The sequence below is a fragment of the Polistes canadensis genome, unplaced genomic scaffold (assembly GCF_001313835.1).
Source record: "Polistes canadensis isolate GaletaPanama2010 unplaced genomic scaffold, ASM131383v1 scaffold_2, whole genome shotgun sequence".
In the NCBI taxonomy this organism is placed as follows: domain Eukaryota; kingdom Metazoa; phylum Arthropoda; class Insecta; order Hymenoptera; family Vespidae; genus Polistes; species Polistes canadensis.
In genome coordinates this window covers 597,234-622,275 of record NW_014569549.1, presented here as the reverse complement: position 1 = coordinate 622,275, position 25,042 = coordinate 597,234, and the positions used below count along the sequence as shown (strand labels likewise).

Sequence of the window (25,042 nt, the reverse complement as noted above, 5' to 3'; positions counted from 1 at the left end):
TATATATATATTATTTTATTTGTAATTTTTCCATAAAAAAAGAACTTGTCCAAATCAAATTGAAAAGTAAACGGTAGCGCGCGTCAACGGACATGTTGTGTTTTTTTTGTTTTTTTTTTGTTTTTTTTTCTTTTTGATTGATTTTATCATTCAATTAATTTATTTATTTTTTTTAACGTTTTGTTCTTTTTTTTGTTTTATTATTCGAGACCCGAACGAGTCGTCAAGAGTAATGAACTATTCAATGTAGAAAGAAAGAGAAAGAAAAAGAGAGAGAGAGAGAGAGAGTGAGAGTGAAAGTGAACGAAAGAGAGAATATTCGGATATTTAAATATACTTAACTTATATTAGCCGATGTGTGATAGATGAAGAAAGAAAGTATAATAAAGTTGCATGGAGCGAGTGTGAGATATATCGCGAATGAATACGATTATTATTATTATTATTATTATTAATTATTATTATTATTAATTAAAGAGAGAATATCATATACGACACATTATTATTGATACGGCTGTAAGTCCACGTTAACGCGTGTTGTAACATTTATAATGTGACCATCGGTCATCATCGTCATCATCATCATCATCATCATCAGCATCATCATCAGCATCATTTTCATCTTCATCGTCATACACGCATCAGTATAGAGATTTATAATTATTGTAATAATAATTAATACTATTATTATTATTTTTGTATTATCATCATCATTACTATTATTATTATTATTATTAATAATATTATTATTATCATCATTGATACTGCTATAATCATCGATCACCATCACCATTACCATCACTATCACTACCACACATTGTCATCCTTATTATTATTATTATTAATTAATTAATTAATTATTGAAATAATATAAATGATTATAAATGCTCGAGAACACAGCCACGTAGGCGTATACATTCATAAACACGTCTAATGGTAAAGATAACGTTTAATATTATCGGCATAACATTATTACAGATAAATATATTGAAAAAAAAGAAAAAAGTAAAAAAAGAAGTATAAGTTTAATGTATATACATTCATATGTGTGTGTGCATAATGCGTGATGGTATATAATACGTGCGTACACGTGTTCTATACGCGTGTGTATGTGTGTGTACGCACACACATACGTGCACTTGCATAAGCATCTATAGATAAAAAGAGAAAAAAAAACCAGACAAAAAAAAGTACATGTATATACGTATATGTAATTTTAAACACACGCGCAAGATTAGAATCGATTAATAATTAATTGAATGCGATAGGTAACAAAATAATCAGAGATCGTATATTTAATAATATTCATTTCTTATTTTTTACGTTATCATTAACGCAGCCAAGTTGTTACTTCGCATGCTGGACGAAGTAGCGAAGAGTAAAAATGAAAAAAAAAAATAAAAAAGACAAGAAGAAGATAAAGAGGTAAATTAAAAATAAAACAAAATGGTGGGCGGAAAAATCGATCGCGTGCGCCAAAGATCGTTTAAATTTAAATCGAAATATTGGAAGAAGGAGGAGGTGGTAGGTTGAAAAGTTTCGAGCCTAACGTTAGAAACAAATTTTCTTCCTTCAACCATACTCACTTTTATTCTTAATAAAAAATGAGTTTCTTTTTTTCTTTTTCTTTTTTTTCTTTGACGAGGCTCTTTCTTTTTAACTCACCTTTGTATATGTAATTATAATGTGCATGCGTGAGTGCGTGCGTGCACAGGTGATTATGATGTAACGTTCTAAGTTATACAATTTGAATAATTTTATGATATATTTTTTTGTTTTCTAATTACAATCATTTGTGTTATAAAATAAGGTGTGATAAAAAAATTTTATCTACTTTATTAATAGTAAATTTACTGGTCATAATTACCGACACATTTACGTACCGCACACATATATATATATATATATATATATATATTCGAGATCCATAATATACTATCTCATTTTACCAAAATTTTCTAATATTTCAACCAAAAATACAAAACAAATAAGTCTAATACAATTGCGAATGCGTGTTTTAATGTAAGAAGAGTTAAAAACGGACGGTGGTGTGTGTTATGCTTTGTCGTATTTCCGAGAAAAGAAAAATCCTCAATCGATTCTGAAAAATACGAAGGATAGAGAAGAGTTTAAGTTTAAACAAAAAAAAAAAAAAACAGGGAAAAACGGCCTAGAAAAGTTTTTAGGTGAAATCAAACGCGTTTGAGACGCGTTGAATTTCGAAAAAAAGAAACGAAAACAAGTGCCGTAACGTGGTTTTTATTTTCACGATTTAAAAGGATCTTCGAATAATGTACAATGACAGGATAACAAGAGGAAGGAATAAGGAAGAAAACAACAACAGGGGTGGGGGTAACGGATGATCCAAGTTGCACAATAGACTCTGCTTCATTGATTCCATCAAAATGAATTAACAAAGAAAATCCGCCCTCCCCCTCCTCCTAGCACTGATAACAACCCTTTTGGAACGAAAACACTGTTTCTCCATTTCTACGATTAAAATCAGCGGATAAATTTTGAAAATAACAATTTTATTGGTGAAGGGGATGATTTTCGATGGTTAAAATAAAAAAAAAAAAGAAAGAAACGATGATGCTCGAATAAATTTGAATTCGGCGGGTTCGATGAAACACTTAGGAGCCTCGTTTAATTTGTGCTTTTTTTATTTTTTCTATTGTTAATAAAAATAATACAAAATATTAATTACTCTCTTACTTTTTTTTGGACAATTTTGTCGAAGTTCCAAACATTTGCGCTGTTAAGATGATGACTACTTTTACTTACGTACACGAAGAGACAAATCACGAGGATGCTTAAAACCTTTCGGGGGAAAAGAAAGAAAAATAAGAAAACAAAAGGTAATTTGACGTAATTTATGTTTGAGTCTATGTGTGTATATGTGTGTGCGCGTGTGAGAGAGAGAGAAAGAATGCGTGTATACGATAAAATAACAATAAAAGAAAATCCTCTTTCGATAATTAATTACAAATAAATATGCAAATGTGTGGTTTTCCTTTTCTTATTTTTTTATCTCTCACATCTTCTTCTCCCCATAATAAAATAATCAAATAAAAATATAAAACGAAATCACAACGTTGAAATGCGTTAACGTTACCTTCGGATGCGTCCAAATTTTTTGCGAGATTTTTTATTAAATTCCAGGAGGAGGGGGGGGGGATGTTCTGGCTGTGCATGAATATTTTTTTCATCGCTAATCAATGCTATTATAAAAATATAATATATATATATGAAATTCTCTTGAAAAACTTCGAGATTGAACTAAGAAAATTGACGGTTTCCTTTGACGGAAGTTTGTGGCATTTTATTTTCGAGGATATCCTTCTTTGAACAACCACCATTTCCTTCAACCAGCCGAGCCACGTAATCAAATTTAGGGTAAACACACTTTTACTTTCTTTACATATATTTATATTTACTTCAATTGATCTATCCAAAAAAAAAAATTCAATTTTGTTTCTTTCACATTAGTAAAAGTTAAATAACGAAAGAGTAATAATATGTTTTACTATACTCGAAAAGAAAGAAGAATATTAAGATGTAGAAAGTTATTATTCGTAAATGCGAGAGAAAGGGGAGCCGCTTTCTTTGACGCGGTAACAAAATTTTTTATATGAAAAGGAAAGAAAAGAAAAAACAAAATAGGAAAAAATTGTTGAAAAAAAAAAACTCGCACCTGGACAGAATAATAAAATTATTTGCATTTTAAGATTTTAATAATAAACAATAAGATCTATATACTCTATTTCGGTATTTCGTTCGCGTATACGTAAGTATAAAATTTCAGCTAATTGAAGAAATATAAGAACGTGGATCATCGTGTCCCCCATTGGTTGTAGCTGTTGGTCTTCATCGTCATCGTCATCCATTTCAACTTTTTCTTCAATTATTTCGGAAGATTTCTAACACTCCATTACGTATCGTATCATGCACACATATGCATGCATTTATATAGGAATATGATTTAAATATTAAAATACAAAACGCAGCAAACGACTACCTCATGTTTCTTCGAGTCCATCAGAGGAGTCCTTAAGGTACCCCATAAATCGTTCGCGACCTCGATTTGAACGACTTTGAAAATAAAAAAAAAAATAAAGAAGCATTATTACCTCTTCGAACATATCTATATGGTGTTGCGACAGAAAATTAAATAAAAAAAAATAAAATAAAATAAGGTTTGTGAATCCTCAAAAAATATTGAGCAACTTGGAGACTGCGATGCTGCCACAAAAGTCTGCTTACAGTCTTTTTCTTTTTCCCCTCATTTCTTCTGCGCCATTTTGTCATAATTTCGTGCAATATATGTGTACCACAAATATATATATATATATATATATATATACAACATATACATACGCATTGGGATACGTTTTTGTTGGCTTTTATTACAATTATTATTTCAATGTTTTATTCCTTCTTTTGTTATCAATAAAAATCGTTACATAGTAGTTTGGGCCGCTGCTTGGCGTCAGACGAATCGGACAAGCAACCAATTATAGTAATAGTAGTAGCGGTAGTAGTAGTAATAGTAGTAATAATTCAGTAGCAGTATTCTCGTGTACGGATGCGTTTTGTTTTGCGTGAATGTGCGTATACGAATATCTACGTATGTGTACGTATCCATCTCCATCTTCGAATTCGTTTGTCTCTGTTGTGTGTGTGTGTGTTATATATATATATATGTGTTTGCTGCACTTCGAGGACGCATATCTCTTTCAAAACTTTTGGATGAAGAAAAAGAAAAAAAGGTAAACGTCGGGAATGTATCAACGTATCTCTCTTTTTCGTCTCCACCTCTCTCTCTCTCTGTTTCTGTTTCTTTTCTTTTCTTTTTTTTTTTTTTTCAACGTCCTGCATTCGTAACGCGTTGGCCTCGAAAATACCTTTTATCACCGGATCTTCCTACGGACGAAGAAAGTCATGAGAAACGAGAGACAAAACGAAAAAATAAACGAATTGAACGAACGAACAACACAACCTTGTCGTCGTCGACCGTTGTTGTTCTTAAAGGAACACAGCGCACAATTTTATTGCCTTTCAAAATTCAATGATATATATACTTATCCTGATGTTTGATTTAAATGGGGCCGATCGTCGAATGGATTATGATGAACAACAAGAAAATTTAATTCCCCCTTTTCGTCATTGAGAAAGTAATATATATAAACTTTCAACGCGAAATGAACGCAACGTGAACAATTTTGTTCAACTGGTTGATGATTACTGGGGGTGTACAACACTCTCCCCGACGAGTATATTATACCACACGACGATATTTGTTTAATATAACAACGATCGATCCATACTATTCTTCTTTCTTCGTGTTAGTTTTTTTTTTCTTTTTTTATCTTTTTTTTTAACAAGTCGTATTTTACTTCTCACCCAATCAAATAAAGTGAATTTCGATAATAAGAGATAATGTGCCAACGGCGAAAATTCTTAGATTTCTTCTCCGCCATATTGGGAAAAGGAATAACGAAAATGAGACACGAGTTCTATTCTCGAACGTGAATACTTGTTCCAAACCGTTTACCCTTCTTTTCGGTACTTTGTCTGATGCATCACACGCGTGATGTTTCTAATACGTTTGCGTCGCCCTTTGCTCAAGAGTACGTACATCACGAATTTTGTGTATGTAATGTATGTGTGTGTGTGTTGCATATGTGTGTGTGTCTATGTTAGTGTCTAAATGTTAGCTTACGACTCTCACCCCATAATATAATATCACGCCCTTCTTTCTCTTTGTATTTCGTATTCTTTTCTTTTCTTTTTTTTTTTCCCTTAATCTTCACACGAACATTGTTAAAAATCCCCTCTTCTATTATGACACATCCTTCGTCGTTTTATTTCTCTTACACGTAGCAATAATAAAGACAGTAAATAGCTAAAAGGACCGTATCGATTCTTGGGGGACGCGGCCAAGATTGCGGCCAATCAATCAGTGCCGTCTCACTCGCTGCCGCATGCATGCTCGCCCGCAATTTTATCATTATCATTACCATTATCATCATCATCATCATCATCATCATCATCATCATCATCATCATTATTATTATTATCATAGTTATCGTCGTTTTATCGTTAACCATCATTATTATATTCTCCTTTTCACAATCGTTATTGACCAGCAAAAAGAAAATAAAACAATCATCATCTCATCATAATAATAATAATAATAATAATAATAATAATAATAATAATAATAATAATAATAATAATAATAATAATCATCATCATCGTCGTCCATCTCGAACTACCATACGCTCTCGCGATCCTCGGTTTTTATTATATCATCATCATTGTCATCTATTTTATTTTTTTGTAGGTAATCTTTGCGATTTCCTTCCCCGCAAAAATGTATACACACACATACACATACACACACGCATACACACAAGCGTTCTTTCAGTTCGCTTTTTTTGTATTTTCTTTTCCCCCCCAATCTCTCTCATTTCCATTCAGTCATTCTTGCTACCCCCTTGCCCTCAAACATTCGTTCAAACTTTCTCCCCTTCTCTCTAGCACTCACCCATCCCCTTTCACTCCCTCTCTTTCGTGCTCGTTCTCTTTTTTCCAGCTTTATTCTCAAAATCTTTTTCTATCCATACGAATATATTTTTATCGTTCTCCCCCTTTCAATTTTCTCTCATTCGTTCGCACCCTCCCACATACACACTCGCACTCACCCACCATTTTACTTTCTCACTTTCTCACCTTTACGGATCCTACGAAAGAAAAGGACTGTAAGCCTAATACAATAGTTTATTATTATTTATTATCATTACTTCTTATACTTAAATTTATGCGCGTTCATCATATTCGTTCCTCCATCAGCGAAGCGCCGCGCACAAAAGCGATTAGAAAGGATAAGGATTTATCTTCCTTCCGTTCTCGTTTTTATGTTTCTGCCATCATCATCATCATCATCATCCGTCTTCTGTTTATTGTATGTCTGTTTGTTTGTTTGTCCTATTGTCCGGTTCGTCGATACGTTAATTTTTAAGTCCGTTCGATCATTTTAAATTCTTCCACCCACGCATAATACAAAAGAACTTATTTATATATTATACCGTGTCCGAAAACTCGATTTATAGTCTCCAGGCTAACAACCGCCATTTTTATTTTTTTCTTGTCTCCGCCATCTTTTTCTCTCTGCCGCCACCTCGCCGCCATTGTTGTTTCTTTGTTTTGTTTTTTCGATCGAAATTATTACTCGCTCTCAAAAGTCGCGTTAATTCGTTACAAAAAAAAAAAAAAAATACATCCTCGCTCGTTTTCTTCGATCGGTGACGATAAAGTTTTTCCTTCTTTTGTTTTTAATATATCCGTTGATTGTGGTTGTTCTTGTTATAATCAGATAACAACAACTTTTCTATCAAGAAAAAGCTAGTGAAGGATGCGCGTTGTATTTAAAAAAGAAATTATCAACGTGAGAAATGAGGATGTTTTATATAAATGCTGCAGAGAGAAAAATGGACAGGAGGAATGAGAGAAAGGGATCGTAAAGATTTGTGTATGTGATCTTGTCGCATTTAATGTAAGATAAAGAAAAATAATCAATCGTACGTGTGTGGCTCGTGACGAAAGCAAATTTGAATCTCGTTTACCTCCTCTTTTCTTCCTTTCTTCCTCTAATCATGTTTTACAGAAACAAGTCGATAATCGTCGACATTTCCGAAAAAGCACGAGATTCTCCACCCGCGGACGACGAATAAAAATATACTTTCCAAAGATATATTATATATATATATATTCCTGAAAAATGTTTTCTTTTTTTTTTTCTTTCTTTCTTTTTATATAGGAACACAAATAAGACAAAAATCAAATCTTAATAATGACTGGAATATTTACGGATGATGCGTCTCGTGCCTTACACGCATACACACACATACACGCACGCACGCACATACACAATTTGATTGATCACATCATACCACCACCACCACCACCATCACCACTGTCACAATCGTGACGACGACCACCATCACACCACATTGCTGTCATAATCATTATACCATTACCATTACCATTAAGAGAGTTCTTTTCGATCACGAGCCCGACGACATGTAACAATATTTCATAGGACAGAAGCGCTGTTATGTGTGTAGAGCACGATATTATTATTATAATCGAAGTCCCCCGTCGTTTCGTATGTTAAAACGAAAATTATTCAATGCGCTTTTTTTTTTCTTCCCCCTTCCGAAAACCCGTCGTGGTCTGGCTGCTCTGCATTTTCGAATATTTCGCGCGCGCATGCACAATGTATACACATATCAAGCTTATATATCATCACTTTTATATAATCTTTATTTTCTTAAACGTATATACGCGCGTGCTCTCTCTCACTCTCTCTCTTTTTTTTCTATCTCTCTCTCACGCACCCTTGTATACATTCAAAAGTGTATCTCTTATTCTCTTCCTCTCCCTTTCGTACGAATGTAAATAAGCGTGTGCGTGTGTGTATGTGTAGAATAAAAGACTATCGTATTACAATCGTTCTTTGTGTGTGTGTGTGTGTGTGTGTGTGCATATCTACAAAATTATTTTCTTTTTATTAACCGTAAACAACACGCTCTTATCGAGTATTGGCACGTGTATTATTATTATTTTTTTTTTTAAACTTCTGTTTTATACTTTTTATCGATGAGCATTCCATTCGTCGACCAATTCGTATGTATGTATGTGTGTGTGTGTGTGTGGGGGGATGATTATTAATTATAAGTATAACGATATATTGCATATTATTTTTCATTATGATGTGTTATCAATCGTACGTGTGTGTTGTACGCGTTTAGTAGGAGAAAGTCTTTTCTGTGTCTCTAACTATCTATCTATAAATCTATCTATTCGTCAAAGTTCGTCACAGTTCGTCACAAGTTCGTCTTATTTCGTCGTTTCATTTGTCCCGTCAGTCAATTTATGATTCGTCTATCTCTGTCCGTTGTTCCGGTCTGGTCCGGTCCATCTGTCTAAGCCACGATTACGGCTTGTTTATTACTGTGTGTCGTTGGTATATGCAATTGTGTATCTTCAATGATGCTTGCGAGTACGCATACCGTCTTAAAGGGGTGGGTGGGGGGTAATAAGTCATGATTAGTGGCGTAGGTCGGTTAAATGGACGCGCGCGCCTTTTCCTTTCTCGATGTCAAGTTAAGTCGAAGTGGAGAGAACGATGACTGCAGTATGGTAGTAATAGTTGTTGTTGAAATTGTTGTTTTTGTTGTAATAGTAGTTGTAGTTGTTGCTGTTGTTGTTGCTGCTGCTTCTTCGTCGTCGTGCATCGTGCGGCAGGCTTGCGGCAGTTGCGGCGCGGCTCGTGCGGCATGGCGCATTCCATTCGCTGTTCATTTAAAATAATCGACTGAATTCGTTTGTTATTAATAATTAGATATTTTATGTTGGGTCCCAGAGGTTACTGAAACAGAAAAATTAACGAATACGTTCATCTCACACCCACTAAAAACTACGATGATTTTTCTTCTCCCAACTACGATTATTTTCTTTTTTTTTTTTTTGTTTGATTGGATATATATATATAAATGGGGTTGGAAGAGGGGGTGGTGGTATTTTGATTTTCTCACAACGATCAAATAACGTTGGAAAAATAAAGATTATTTTTTTGGTATGATAAATATATTCAAATCGATGTTAATTTAAATGCTCGTTGTTACTAACCACCACCACCACCAACCAGCGGGATTAAAATTGAATATTGATGAATTTATTTGAAATATTTAAATGTGATGACGACGATTTCTTAATTAATTATTTTTAATATACGCGTGTTTACACTACAATCGAAGGAAGTCAGTTAATAATATCAAGTCACGAAGAAATCTCCCCCACCATATTGGAAAAATTCTTTAAAGGTGGATACCAATACTTCGTTCATCGTCGAAATTCTTGACTTTGAATAATAGCGAGGTGTAATCTCAACAGCAATGTCTAATGAATTTCTTTTTCAATACATACTATACAACAATACGAACCAGATCTAAATATAATGATTACTTTCTTTCGTTTACAATTTAATTAGAGTTTCATCCAGGTGATATACTCAACATTCCTAATATAGAGTGTCAGAAATAATAAGATAACTTACGGACAGAAAAAAATGTTTCAATATCTATACTTCATATGTTAAATTTATTGAGCAACAAATAAACATATCTCACAATAATGATAAGATTATCATAACAAAATTGAAAAATAATTAATGGACGTAATGATTGAAATTTGGGTCAAAAATTATCTTCTAATTAAGTTTCTTAAATAATCCGAAAATTCAATTGCGATTGTAATTGCAACATTTTCCGCGAAGGACGAACCTTAAAAACTTTGACGAGTATTTTAGGATACATTGAAGAAAAAAATAAACCTTCCATTCTACTTCTCTCTTTGTTGCACACCGTGTATTTGAAAACGTGCACTTAACGCTTGAAAATTTTATCTACTTTCTCCCCCCCCCCACTACTCTCTTGTTCACCTTACTTATAATCTTTTGCTTTAAAAATCAAACATTATTTAAATAATCGGAATATATATATACCATACGTAAAAATGCGTACGCGTATTTTTCATAATAATGTTATCTTTTCCAAGAAAGTATAATCGTGCACATTAAAAAAATAAAACAACACACCGCGATAAAATGGGGGGAAAAATGAAACAAAAGTCGATGCGGGAGAGTCCTCCTCAGTAGCTCGCTTCGAAGAACAAAATATTTATCGTTCTTACGAAGAGAGTGCTCGCACACATACACAACACACACAAATTTATACGTATCGTATCTCCATAGAAGCGGATGCACAAGTATATTCGTGATTAGTCATCGCAGCGAGCTAATATCGAGCTAAAAGCAGTCAAGGAGAATTAAGTGCGTGACTCACTTCTACCACTGCACTTATACACACTTATGCACCGTCGTCGTGTCGTGTCATCGTCATCGTCATCATAGTTGTCGTTGTCGTGCGCACGTCAAAAACAAGAAACCGACTCACGTTTCCCCGATTTGAAGGAATCACGCGTGTGAGCGCGCGCGCGCACACACACACACACGAGAGTACCTTGAAAAAAATGATCATCGAGAGTTCAGCAAAAAGAACGCGACCATCGTGCTCGACCGCGAGATGAGAAAATTATTGGTCGTTTAAATTTACTTATGTGATTCGAATTAAAATATAAATGTATATATGAAAAAAAGAAGACGCCTATATGAAAAGAAAAGAGGAAGGCATTTATATGCGTGAGTCACGAACCTATATGTATTTATGGTGCATATTAAACAACCCCAACACAACAACAACAAAATAAAAAGAGAATAACGATAATGTTTCTTATGCGAGAATGGACTTACTATAATCGAGATAAAAATTTTATAAATTTATTTTTTTTATTATTATTATACACATAACATATCTCCGCCATATACTTATTTTTGTTCTGTATATCATTCTTCACGTGTCGCGTATCGACAGTAAAAAAAAAAAAAGAGAAAAAAAGGAGAGAGAGAGAGAGAGAGAGAAAAAAATAATAACGGGAGGCCAGTTCATTCGCGAACGATGAAAAACAAAGTTTCCTCGGTGAAAGATTGAAACAATGGCGGAGCCAGGCGCAACTGACGCTGGAGGGGGGTGGGGGGTTAGATGCAAAGAAGAAAGAGTGACAGAGAGAGAAAAAAAGAAAGAATGAAAGAAGGAGGAGGAGGAATAGAGGAAAAAAGTGAAGGAAGAAGGCATTGGCCACGATGTTCATCGAATGACAAGACGATAACGATAACAGGTAGCAAGAGTGGGGGGATATGAAAACGGTGAAAAGAAGACCGCGTTTTTTTTTGTTAGAAAACTAAAGTGAAAAGCGAGCAATTGAAATTCCCAATCGGATTGACCGTCATCGACGCGTTGACATATTGATATTTATCAAATTACGTATCCCCGTTATTTCAAAAAATGTTTAAGTATTTTAGAGAGACCCTAAAATACGGGGCCACTATTTATTTCTTTCTTTTTTTTTTATTCTTTTTTCTAATATTAAATACACCTTCAAATCAATGAACCTCCGCAATTCGATGCAAATCGTAAAATTGTGGTCTTGGTATTTATTAGCGTTTATTCACCGCCGTCTCGTGAACTTGAATGACCTTGCAATGAGGCTAACGACTCCTCCTCTTCCACGTGTAGTATGTTAATAAGCGTCTAATATAATACTTTAAAGTAATCGCTTTGATAAATTGTGTTTTACGTCACAAGTTGTTAATTTTGAAATGCTACTTTGATAAACGACTTTTATAGTATTATAAAGGACAGGAGAAAAAAAACAACCTTTCGCGTGCATTTATATTCCATTTGTGTATAAGAGGAACAATGCTTGTGATTGTGAATTAAGTTAAATATATAATTAATAATACAAAAATGTGAGAATTGCGATGAAAATTGAAAACAAAACAAAAAAACAGATTTTATCGATTAAAATTTTTCCATCGATGTGCGCAAACAACGAGAGGCCGCCGCTAAATAATGTGATCGTCATCGTGGTCATCGTCATTCGTTTGATTCGCAATAATAACGTAAGAAGTAAAGGAAAAGAAAATAATAAAGATGGACGTAAAGTTGTGGTGTTTTTCTTTTCTTTTTTATTATTTTTTCTTCTTTTTTTTTTTTATTTTACTGACCTAATAGCCGCAGGACACGAGGTAGTCGCCGAGTTTTTCAACGACAGACGCGGCTTGCTGTGGCTGTATGGGGTCCTCATAGAGGGAGACGACTACGGCTTGCGTCGTCTTCATGCAGTGGACGCCAACCTTCCCGAGTTTTGCCCTTATCACACGATCCGTACCCGATAGATATATGTACCTGTTGCCAGCTAAGGTAACCCCCGATGACGTTAGGATATCCTGTTCCGCGAAACCCTGCACCAATTTCGCGAGCTCCTCTTTGCTCACCTGAAATTACATCAATTCAAATTTTTTCATGAATATATTCTACACATATTTATATATATAATACATATATGTTAAGGGGGGAAAAAAATAAATATATAATAATAAATTAATTTGCATAGTTCTTTTTTTTTTTAAAGAATGACAAGAGAAATTTAAAAACAAAAAAGATAATTCGTGTTGAATTATTAAATCTACTTGTGTGCGTGTGTCTATCTATTTTGTAGATTTAATTCATCAACCTTTATCATTAGTATGAACTTTTAACTCGATTATTGTGGAATGCGAGTGTTTTATATCTCTAATTAAATAGAGTCAACGTTTAAATTTGTTCATTTGTAAATAATACAAATGGAGAAAAGAGTTGAAATAAGAATTTGATAAATACACGCCTAAAACTGCATGAATTATTTAATTTTGCCCAATCTGATATAATCGTTGAACAAGAAACATTTGCGTTACATCTACTAGTATAAAATAATGATCAGGCTTGATCGTTGTTGTTAGCTGGAAATCACGCACGCTCATTAATTTAACAATTATCATTGCCCTATTGATCGTTATGTCACAGATCATTCTTATAATAGTTTTGTCGGGCTAATATTTGTTTGTCCGTGCTTTGAGGATCGATAAAAATCCATAGAAATATAACTCTATTATTATCGTTCACATTTTATATAAAATCGTTAGTTAATTAGAAACAACATTTGAATTTTCAATATTTATATTATTTATTTGAATGTTTACAATGTATAAAAAAAATATGTAGCCGAGAAACACATATATATATATATAAAAACAAAAAATACAATATATATTATTATAGGGAAGGAAGGTGGGGTTCCGTGGCTCTAATTACGGTCCTGAAAGCTATGATTCATGCAGCCTTTTGCGGTCGATTCTCTTTTCTCCACACTCTGCTCGCCACAGAGTCACAAAGCATTGCGGAAAAAAAACTATTTTCACTAATTCATAAGATCAGTCATCGTAGAAAAAGTGTGTAATAGTTTTTTTCTTCTTCTTCTTCTTTTTATAAATTGTAATTTTACCAAACGACCTAATTCCGTAAAAGCTATTTATAGCAGAATTTTAAAAGTAAAATCAGAAATGTGACAAAAAATTACCAACTTATTGACTGTGTTTCAAAACGAAATCCAGTTTTAAAGATTCAAAATATGCTGCATTCTAGGCGCATGCGCTGGACTGATAAATCAAAATACGAACAAAATGGATTCTTAAATTGTAAAATCAACACACATTGGCATTTTATCTGAAATATTTAATTATCCGTTTATAATATCATTTAAATCATTTTCGATAAGAATTTTAATGATGATAAAAATAATTCGTTTTCGAAATTTGTAATTAAATAATTTTGTAACAGTCCTCCTAGTAGTATGTGTAAAAAATTAACTCGATTACTATAATTTCAAATACTAATTATTAAGTTCTGTCATGTTACAAAAGCGAATGCAAGATAATCGATGATCTCTCGCTGAGGTACCCACGAAGTAGCAATTTTCTATACAGCACTGAGAGAGGTTGCTGCCCGACTGGCATCGCCATTTTGGCATTTGTAACCTGAAAGTGTGATCGTAAAGCCGCTGCTGCAGCTGGCGACCTTTATCTCCTCAAAGTTTCACCAACCGAAACCTTCCACTGTACTATGAAATACCGTCTTGAAAGTGTTGTAAACGTTAATGAAAAAAAAAAAAAAAAAAAAAAAAAAACACCCCCTTAACATTTTTTTTCTTTCATGAAATAAATTATTTTATTATAAAAATTAATTTTCTTTTCTTAAGGTACAAGTATGCATGCATATTTTTTTTTATAAATGTATTATTTTCATTACGTTATTTTAAACGTTCTAATAATAATTGAAAACAATAGTCAAGGATATAAGAAATGTTTCTCGTTTTATTCCAACAAAATGCAACCTTCTTCTCCATTCGATTCGACTTTCTCTTATTCATCATTGATAAAAATTTGATATATAGATTCTAGGGTTAGGTGGTATCATCAAGTATACATACGAAATAATTATAATTTATATTTAACATGAACTTTTTGTACCAACTTAAAACCACACCCAACAATAAATCAAAAGGTCCAAGGCCTCATACTTGAAATAAACGTCGACGAACCTAACATAAAAAAAAAAAGATATCTACGTATACGAGAGCACTTTTAGGTTTTTTATTTCCAAGCTTCTCTTGTCATCAGCTCTCAAAAAACAGAAGATCTACGAAAGAACATAGATGCAAGATACGCTAAATAATGCTTTAATGTTTAAAAAAAATCGTTGACAAATTTCGGCATTATTGTTAGATTAAGTTCGAAAGTTATTGGGTTGTCTGAAAAGTTCGTGAAGATTAAAAAATAAAAAAAGAATAAAATCATTTATCTATATTTAAAAAGATAATTGTGAAAAATATACAAATTTATTTATAAATCGGCAGAAAAACTTTCTGGACTAAACGAATATTTTATTATAGCAATTAAGAGAAAATGGAATAATGGTAAACGTTGATAAAACGTTTAACAAAGCTTTCATAGAACACGTCACGTTAGGATGGTGATAGTGAGTGAGTGTTGTGTAGTAGTGGTTGTAGGATCGGCCACGAATAGAGAGAACAGAAACCGGTTTCTCTGATATCGCTGACAACACTCGCCAAGATATCGTACTAACGTCTGTGATAGAGAGCTTGATAGGCTTACTACTATTCCACAAACCTGTTGTTTCAACTGATCAAGCATTAAACCATCCCTCATCATTGTCATAATGTCACAGACCTATCGCACTATGAATAAGAACACGCATGTCTACTAACCTTATCTCTCTCTTATCCAAATACCTCAAAATCCCATCGTTGCAACGAAAATTCTTCAAATACAAAAATACTTTTGGTTCTCCAATGAGCCAATGAAAAAGAAACAAAAGAGAAGAGAAAAGAAAAAAAGAATGATGCAACATACGAAAAAGGTTTAGCGTAATAAAGTAACGTGAAATGCTAAAATGAGTGTTGCGAATCACGCAAAGGAGAAACAAAATTGACGTACCAAAAGATTAAGTAATTTAAACTAAATTATCCCACAAAAATTGTATGCGGTTTAATTATTTATTTGTAATTAAAATTTGAGCAAATTGTCTCTAGGTATTTAACTAGGATTATAACTAGAAGATAAAATATAACATGCTAGAATGGAACAACTCGGTATAGAGAGACGATTATGAAAGAAATTAGTACAAAAAATTTTGTGAACAAGGAAATGAAATTTTCACGCAACATCGATTAGGAAAATAATCACCCGTAGATTATTCCTCGTGACATTTGTACGTTCCTGGGACTTCTTTTGACTTCTCTACGATATTCATTTACCGACAGGATATGCGAGAGCTTTTGGAATGGTGCACGGAGGGCGCCCCGATCATTCACAAATATTTCTCGAGTGGACCGTCATCGAATAATCGAGAAAACGAATATATGCTTCTCTTCCTTTACACGTTTTCCTAAAACGAGTACTTTTTTTCAAAAGCATACCTATGTATTCTATTTGATATAATTATACGATACGTCGAGATCAATCGTATCGACGAAAGAAAAAGTTTTTTTAAGGGATTACTTACTATTCGTAATAAAATTTTATACGATCGGAGAGAGAGAGAGAGAGAAAAAAAAATAATTGAAATCGAATTGATGATTTTAATGATGTTAAATATTTAATGCTAATAAAAAATAATTGAAATTATACTCTTTCAGACCAACAATCAGAACTATCATCGTCCATCCATTTCATTAATCCTTGTGTATTCTTGTACGGATGAACGTTAAAACCTAAATATTCCTAGTATCAAAAGAACAGGAATCATAGTTAATCGCAACCCTTTAAACATCCCGTAAGTCAACTGTGCATCAAATATATTTTTAAAGAAAATAAATAGCAATTGGGAAGAAAGCAATGACAATAAGTAAAGAATGTAAGAGCGCTGTGTGTGTGTGTGTGCATTGAGAAAAAAGAAAAGAGAAAGAGAAAAAGAAAGGAAGAAAGAGAGAAAAAGAGGCGGCCATATTTTAAACATCGCAAAACCGTTGACGATCTAACGTTCAAAAATTTCAACGTTCCAAGTGGCGGAGGATCCGCCACACCCTATTTCACTGACGAATCGGACGAAAGAAGAAAATACATTTTTCTATGATCTAGCAAATGGGCTTAACACTCTATCGATTATTATCGAGTAAGCAATAAAAATATTTCGAAAGGAAGGATCGAATCTTGTCACTACTCGTCGAAAAAATCTACGACGTCTGTGGTGTGCAGCAATTGGACGTAAAACTATTCCAACGTCAAAACGATCGACGACCATCTTCTCCTCCTCCTTTTTCTTCTTCTTCTTCTCTGTTAACGGCGTAACGCCTCTTGGCGTTCTTCGGCTCTCCTTCTCATCCTTTCCGTTTTGTCGAGTGTTTCGACCATGCGTCGTCTCGAAAAACATGTCCGCCGGTCGCGCGCTGCCACGAGAGCCCGGCCGGCGAGCAACGAGAATGTGTTAAGTGTATGTGTGTGTGCGCGCGCGCACATCCGCGTACAAAACGAGCTCCTCTACCTAGAAACAATGCCCTCCTGGCTGTACAGATACTAATCAATTTTTATTTTTTTGTTCTCTCTTCCGAAATATGCCCTCTCCAAAATAATTAGTCGTACTCCTAGGACCCCAAAAAGGAAAGAAGGGAAAAAATTAGAATATTAAATTTCTTCGCGTACACGCCATGCGACAAGATACGACGTACAAAATCCTTATGGTACATACTTTTTCTTTTTTTTTTGGGGGGGGGGRGGGGACGGAAAGAATGTTAGACTCAAGAACAAGGAAACTTAGAGAGTTCTCCCTTGCGATCGATCACACTTTGCAGGAGTATGTTCCTCTCTCTTTCTTGCTTCCACTTTAAGATCCATGTATCGTTTTCTCTTTCTCTTTCTCTTTATTTCTCTTTTATACTCTTTCCTTTGTCGTTAAGCCGGCTGTACGAGAAAATACATAAATTCGGCATTTCGCTGATCTTTCTCCCCTACCTACTCATCTACCTACCTATCTACTCCTACATACTACATACCTCTCACACTCTTACATACTCTTTCTTTCTTTCTTTCTTTCTCTCTCTCTCTCTCTTTCTTTTTTTTTCTTTCTTTACGTCTCTCTGCTACTCACTTCGAAGCCTTCGGACTTTGCCCACAGGTTGCCATCATGTCCAGCTATAGCAGCTTTGGTAACGCACCTCGATGCAAGCAGTTGCTTATCAACGTAATCCTGCCAGCTCATTTTTGAACACAGAAGGAAAGGGGACGAGCAAACCGTTCGCACTATCGACACAAGAGACACGATCCGTCAACCGACCGACTCGTCTGACGACTACCGATATCTGCTCAACGCCGCTCGCATTTACCCCCGTGTTCCCCCTCATCTACCCTTCTCTCCAGCAAACTACACCGCCCCCTCCTCCTCCACTTCTCTTTACCAGATACCGTTGACCGATGACGACGAACCAACTATTCAGTGTTACCAATCTTACATTCATTTTCAAATTACCCTAGAAAACGTTCATCCGATAGGACGATTTTCTTAGGAATCAAGTCATCTAGTTATCTTTAAAATGCATGTGCAGCGCCATTTTGAAACTCAATTCCCTAGTTTAAGATAATTGTAAATTTAAAAATGCATGATTTTTTTTTATAGCAAATTTTGTGGTAAATAATCTGTGAATATAAAACTTATTTATTTATACATATTTATTGTAAATTGGTTCGATATTTGCATTGGATATTGCATCAGTCGAATAAAATGTACCCTTAGATTCTTCCACGCGATTGGTAGATAATACGTTCATCGAATGAAACAAATTATTTAAAAATATTTATTGTACGAGATATTTAAAGTATTATAAAATGATTTAATATAATATGAGTAGATAAATATAATAATTTCATATATAATTTTATATTTTTATTATTTAATAGATTTAAATATCAGCAAAGACAAAATTTGCAGCACTGTATCAAGCCTGCTAACTAAATAAAATTGAAACATCAGCACACGTGTGTATCGTAATTACAGATATGTTGTATAAACAAGTACATTTTTTATAAAAATATAGGTAAATTATAATAAACAAGATGCAGGTTTCTTGTCCAAATAATGTGAAAATTTATAACTTAAGTGTAGGCAAGTCTTTGCCCGATGTAAGTAATCATATATAATTAATAATTTCCTACTTTTTAAAAACCATCTTTAAGGTTATGCCTGTATACATTTACTGTTTTTTGTTAATTACAGTGGTTGTCCGAAAGAAAAAAACGAAGTTTATTAAAAAAAAATGTTGGTATGTGATATTTCATGCTTTCTATTGCATATTTATTATTTATCATTAAAACATTAACGTATGTGTTAATATAAGAATATTTTAACACAATTACAAATATGATAATATTTTTCTAGGCTTAAGACGTCGTGTAGAACTTATACAAGATTTTGATATGCCCGGAGTTAGTACATCGATTAGAATTTCGAAGGATGGACAATATATTTTAGCAACCGGAATTTATAAACCACGTGTTAAGTGTTTCGATGTTAATAATTTGTCATTAAAGTTTGAAAGATGTTTTGACTCTGAGGTAATCACGTTTGAAGTACTATCAGATGATTATAGCAAGGTAAGCATTTAAATAAATAAAATAAAGTGATAAGAAATGTATAAAATACTTTGTGCTTTGTCCATGAATTATTTATATATATTTTCTTGGTTTTTTAGGCTGTATTTTTACAATATGATAGAAACATTGAATTTCATGTTGCTCATGGCAAATATCATCGGCTTAGGATACCACAATTTGGTAGAGATTTAAAATACCATTATCCGTCTTGCGATCTTTTTGTCGTAGGTGTTAGGTTGGTTTGAAATATATATACTATGTTCAAATTCATTGTGTTTAATTTGTTTTTTTTATCTGAAGAATGATTTCAAGAAATAGAAGAAGTAATAGAGACAATTATTTCTGTTTTAGTAATGAAATCTACAGAATTAATTTAGAGAGAGGACAATTTTTACAATCGTTTCAATCGGAAGCAACTGCGATAAATAAATGTGAAATAAATCCGTTACATCATTTACTTGTCGTTGGAACTCAGGACGGAAAAGTAGAAGCTTGGGATCCACGAACAAAAAGCAGAGTTGGCTTATTGAATTGTGCGTTAGATTGTGTACTTCAAAATGATAGGTAAAAAATATCATTGTTATATAAATAATACTAATTAACGCACGTTAAGCATAATGTTAATTATTAGTGAAATTATTTTATAGATTGTACACAGTTCCTTCCATTACTTCTTTGAAATTTCAAGGTGGTTTGACGTTAGGCGTAGGAACATCTAACGGGAAAGTTTTATTATACGATGTCAGATCTTCTAAACCATTTTTATCAAAAGATCATGGATATGATTTACCTATCAGAAGTATCGAGTTTCATAAAAAATTAGATCTTGTTTATTCTATGGACAGTTCTATCGTTAAAATATGGGAAAAAGATAACGTATGTATGATCTTGCAACAATTACGAATTTCCAAACTTTTATTATATCTGCTTTATTTTATTGAATAAAAATTATTTTTTTTTCTTTGTATTTTTAGGGAAAATTATATACGTCCATAGAAGCGGAAAATGATTTTAACGATTTATGCGTTATACCGGATACGGGAATGCTTTTGATAGCAAATGAAAATACTAAAATACAAACTTACTATATTCCTAGTCTTGGTCCAGCACCTTACTGGTGCAATTTTCTAGACAATCTTACAGAGGAATTAGAAGAATTAAATTATGATATTATTTATGATGATTATAAATTTGTTACTGGAAAAGAATTGGATGAATTAGGACTTTCTCATTTAAAGGGCACTAATTTACTTCGAGCTTATATGCACGGTTACTTCATAGATATCCGTTTATACAGAAAAGCTAAAAACGTAATGAAACCATTCGAATTTGAAGAATATAAGAAAAAGAAGATAAGAGAAAAGTTATCAGAAACGTGTGCCAATAGAGTACAAGTATGCAGATTTATTTTATTTCAAATTTTTATTCTTCTATGTGTTTTATAGAATCTAATGAATTTTATTTAAATTTTTGCAGGTTCAACAATTGCCTAAGATCAACAAAGAACTGGCTTTGAAATTAATGGAGGAAGAAGCGAATCCAAATACTAAAAAGAAGAAGAAAACTACGGTAAATATTTTGAAGGATGACCGTTTCAAAGCATTGTTCAACAATCCAGATTTTCAAGTTGATACTAATTCAGAAGAATACGCGTTGTTGAATCCGGTTATCTCGCAACTTGAGAAAAGCAAAGCAAAGAAATTAAAGGCTGCGATAGAACAGCAAGAACAATCGGAAAAGAAAAATTATTCGCTTAACGAAGAACACGAAGGTAAAATATTTTAATTGTTATATTATAACGTACAACGACGATACCTTTGCTTTGATTGTGCCGATGTACTGACATTATTTATTTTGTTCTAACTGTAGATAGAAATTCTAGTTCGGATGAGAGTTTTATTCATGATGATAGTTCGGACGATGAAAAAACTTGGGCTAAAGATGTGCGAAAGCAATATCGAATGATAAAGAGAAACCGACAAAGAGAAGAAGAAGAAGAAGAAGAAAAAGAAAGAGAAAGAGAAAGAGAAAGAGAAAAAGAAAAAGAAAAGAACGATAAGTCAAAAGACAATAAAGAAATATCAAATAATCAATCGAATATTTATGAATTTAATGAAGATATAGAATTCAGAGGAGCAATACCTGTTCCAAAAAGACAAAATAAGTAAGTAATATATAAAGTATAGATCGTCAAACTCGTATTATTAAATGCAAATATATTTTTCAGAATCTCTCTTGGAAAAAGATTGCAAAATGAAGAAATGAATGATGCCCAAGTATCCGGATCGCGTGGTAGCAGAGAAATGAAATTTATTATGGGAAAAGTACGTCTAATAATTACTATAAAATATAAATAAGCAATTATTGAATTTACGTGTTTCTTATATTCTTTTCTTTTCTTTTTTTTAGAGAAAACAAGAGTCGAAATCAAATCAAACGGTAAAAAGACACAGATCAGAATACAAGCATCTTCTACGGCCGACTGGAAATATTCATAAAAAAAAATATTAGCGTTAATTTATTGTACAATTAGTTTAAATAAAAATAATACAATTGTTATTAATTGCAGCCATTATACACTCATTTATAGCTGCCGCAATCGCAGCTATTTTATTTTTAAATTAATTATTAATAATAAGATAATTTATTTTAATTTATTGTTTCTCTCTTCTTGTGTGCAATGATCATTTCTTGCATTTAGAAAATAATTAACGATGTTATATATAAAAGAATTTGTTTAGACGTGATTCATATGATATCTCGTAAAAGGTGAAGAGTCATCTCAAAACAGCGATATAATTAAATTCATCTTGGGGTGAATTTATTGATACAAATGTTTTCTTACCAAGTTCGAAAGCATTGTCCTCCTTGGATCAAGAAAAATGGTGATGGTAAGTTTTATACTAATTTTAATTATAAGTATAATTATTTATGATTCATATTTAATAAATAAATCATAAGTGTAAATCGTGATCGTTTTTATTAAAACATTAATTGAAAAGAATTAAACTTTTACTGAAAGATATTTTCAAAGTTTATCAAGGAGATAAAAGTGTTATAAAAGTACTATAGTACATTAATTATTATTACACAACATCTTATATACACAAAAATACATGTTTTGATTTAATGTATACACCAAATTTACCTTTGTTACACCATTTGTTTTGATTGACATATTTCGAACTAGAGAGATACTTTCTCTTATGTATCAAAAGTAAAATTGACTTCATAGACATTAATATTCAAAATTTGGTATGTCTGCCAGAAAATTGATATATATTTTCAATAAGGTAATATCACAACAATATTTTTATAACATTCCATACATTACTTATTGTGCATTATGACATGTTGCTTGTACTTTCAATGAGTTACAATATTTTTAAAACTTTATGTACCTTTTTTATATTAATTCATTACTATTAATTAAAATTTAAAATTGTTTTGTGATTTTATATTTTAGACTGATTCTAATGAGTCAAAAAATGGAAAAGATCCACCTCATCAAAACTATGAAGACAACACTCATACATCTACGCCTTCTGTTTTATCTGAATTACAGATACACAGTACTGAAGTAAGAAATATTTATTAAATTTATCTAATAAATAATCAATAAAGATTATATTGTAAATTATGTAGGTAGAAATAACAGAAATGCCAAATTTCGAACATTTGAATACATCAGCAGTTTTACATTATTGTAAACATAAAATATTAAGGCCTTACTTAAGATTATTGGGCGTGATGGGATTAAGGCCAATAAGCAGCGATGAGACCGATCACTTTCCACGTTATTGCATTTTAGCCAATTTTCATACTTTTCAAGTCGCCTTATTTATGTGCATTGGATATATTTTACAATATATGGCATGTTTCAGGTAAACGATATATTAATATTTTCTTATTTTTAAAAACTCATCTGCGTTCTTTTTTTACAGAAGAGATAGAGGATTTTGTTATAAACTATTACCATTGGAATTACAAATCGTTCCAAATATTAGTAAAGAACGTATATATGAGCCAATTTGCTTTGGAAATATTATATTCAGTTATATAATTCCTAGTTTACTTCATTTAATCGCATACTTATACACAGTATACCTATTTCGTATTAAGGAACACGAGCAATTACAAAATCTAATGGAACGAGCGTTCCTCTTATCATCTAATCCGATTCATAGAGGAAATCAAAAAAAGCTCGTATGGATATTGTGGCTTTTTATAGCTTTAAGTATAGTTTGGATGATAGGAGCATTAATTACAGTTAACGTTATGATGGCACAAGGAATTATTTTGTTTCAATGGCTGGAACATAGGTATTTTTATTAACGTATATATAATTAATGCATAATTAATAAAGGAAAATAAATTAATTATGTATAAAATATTTTTTTCTACAGTCCGTATCACATTAAAATTATTTTGAAAATACTTCTAATTATATGCACGCTGTGGCACGATATGGTACAAGGAACTATCATAACAAGTTATTGCTTGCAAGGTCAGCTTTTAATCGCGCATCTTTATTTTCTCAGAGGAAAGTTACTTCAACATACGTTACCTCCCATAGACTGGATGAAGGTATGCATTATAAATTCTGTAATATATATGATACAAACAAAAAATGATTTTGTTTAATATAAAAAATATTTGTGAAACATAGGAGATAAGCGAATTTAAGAAATTGTTGAAATATTTTAACAACGATATGGGACCTGCCGTTTCTATTTATACAGTTGTTAATCTATCCTGGGCAATTGCAGGAACTATTTGGCTGTTGCAAAACAATGATGGAATAGAAAATAATCCAGTAACATACATTGGTATAATTAATGTAATATTATGGATATTGATATCGATAGTTCCATTTATCCAGGTAATACAAATACAGATTTTGTAAAACAGTTTTGACTTCTGTATGAATAAATTTTTGTTTCATATAATATTTTAATCTTTATATTAATTTTTCATTTTTATAGGCAGCAAGATTAACAACTGCCTGTTCTATGATTCAAAGTATTGGTCATGAAATTCGCATCCGACCATTTGTTTACGAAAGTACACCAAGAGAAGATTTGGATACTATACTTTTATATACTTCATCATTAAAAATGTGTGCTAGATTATTTAGAATACCGGTGGCAGGTAGGTATTTGTTCTTACTTTTAACTGTTGCTAGCATTACTATACTTACATTAGGTCAATGTCAAATCTTATGATTATCAATTTATTTCCATTGTATTTCTTATTAATTTGAAATACGTACGATTTATATACGTTTTAAGTATACCATTAAAATCAGTAAGTAATAAAAAAAACAAATTAATTATTCATCATAATTAATATTATTATAAATGAATATTTATAATT

General features: G+C 32.3%; 2 protein-coding genes across 2 annotated transcripts; one reads left to right on the top strand and one right to left on the bottom strand.

Moving 5' to 3' along the window:
- Window positions 1-4,850: 4,850 nt before the first annotated feature.
- On the bottom strand, window positions 4,851-18,404 carry LOC106785021 (profilin). Its single transcript, XM_014745121.1, has 3 exons — window positions 18,168-18,404; window positions 12,692-12,961; window positions 4,851-9,436 (listed from the first exon to the last, which is right to left on the bottom strand). Exons 1-2 carry the CDS (start codon window positions 18,276-18,278, stop codon window positions 12,692-12,694), a joined length of 381 nt encoding a protein of 126 aa, XP_014600607.1. The 5' UTR covers window positions 18,279-18,404; the 3' UTR covers window positions 4,851-9,436.
- Window positions 18,405-19,028: 624 nt separating this feature from the next.
- On the top strand, window positions 19,029-24,958 carry LOC106784674 (nucleolar protein 10). The gene is made up of 17 exons (XM_014744477.1): window positions 19,029-19,195; window positions 19,290-19,335; window positions 19,452-19,666; window positions 19,765-19,901; window positions 20,018-20,230; window positions 20,314-20,542; window positions 20,641-21,060; window positions 21,143-21,437; window positions 21,536-21,830; window positions 21,894-21,990; window positions 22,076-22,171; window positions 23,133-23,246; window positions 23,312-23,550; window positions 23,611-23,988; window positions 24,073-24,253; window positions 24,336-24,548; window positions 24,652-24,958. Exons 1-17 carry the CDS (start codon window positions 19,130-19,132, stop codon window positions 24,889-24,891), a joined length of 3,474 nt encoding a protein of 1,157 aa, XP_014599963.1. The 5' UTR covers window positions 19,029-19,129; the 3' UTR covers window positions 24,892-24,958.
- The last annotated feature ends 84 nt before the right edge of the window (window positions 24,959-25,042 follow it).

What these genes read in the sequence shown, in the direction of transcription:
- LOC106785021 (XM_014745121.1), bottom strand. Translation starts at nt 18,278, where the DNA reads ATGAGCTGGCAGGATTACGTTGATAAGCAACTGCTTGCATCGAGGTGC. An exon ending in CAAAGTCCGAAGGCTTCGAA is followed by an intron (nt 12,962 to 18,167) that starts GTGAGTAGCAGA and finishes ATGTAATTTCAG; the next exon opens with GTGAGCAAAGAGGAGCTCGC.
- LOC106784674 (XM_014744477.1), top strand. Translation starts at nt 19,130, where the DNA reads ATGCAGGTTTCTTGTCCAAATAATGTGAAAATTTATAACTTAAGTGTA. An exon ending in CTTTTTGTCGTAGGTGTTAG is followed by an intron (nt 19,902 to 20,017) that starts GTTGGTTTGAAA and finishes TTTCTGTTTTAG; the next exon opens with TAATGAAATCTACAGAATTA. An exon ending in GTTCCAAAAAGACAAAATAA is followed by an intron (nt 21,831 to 21,893) that starts GTAAGTAATATA and finishes TATATTTTTCAG; the next exon opens with AATCTCTCTTGGAAAAAGAT.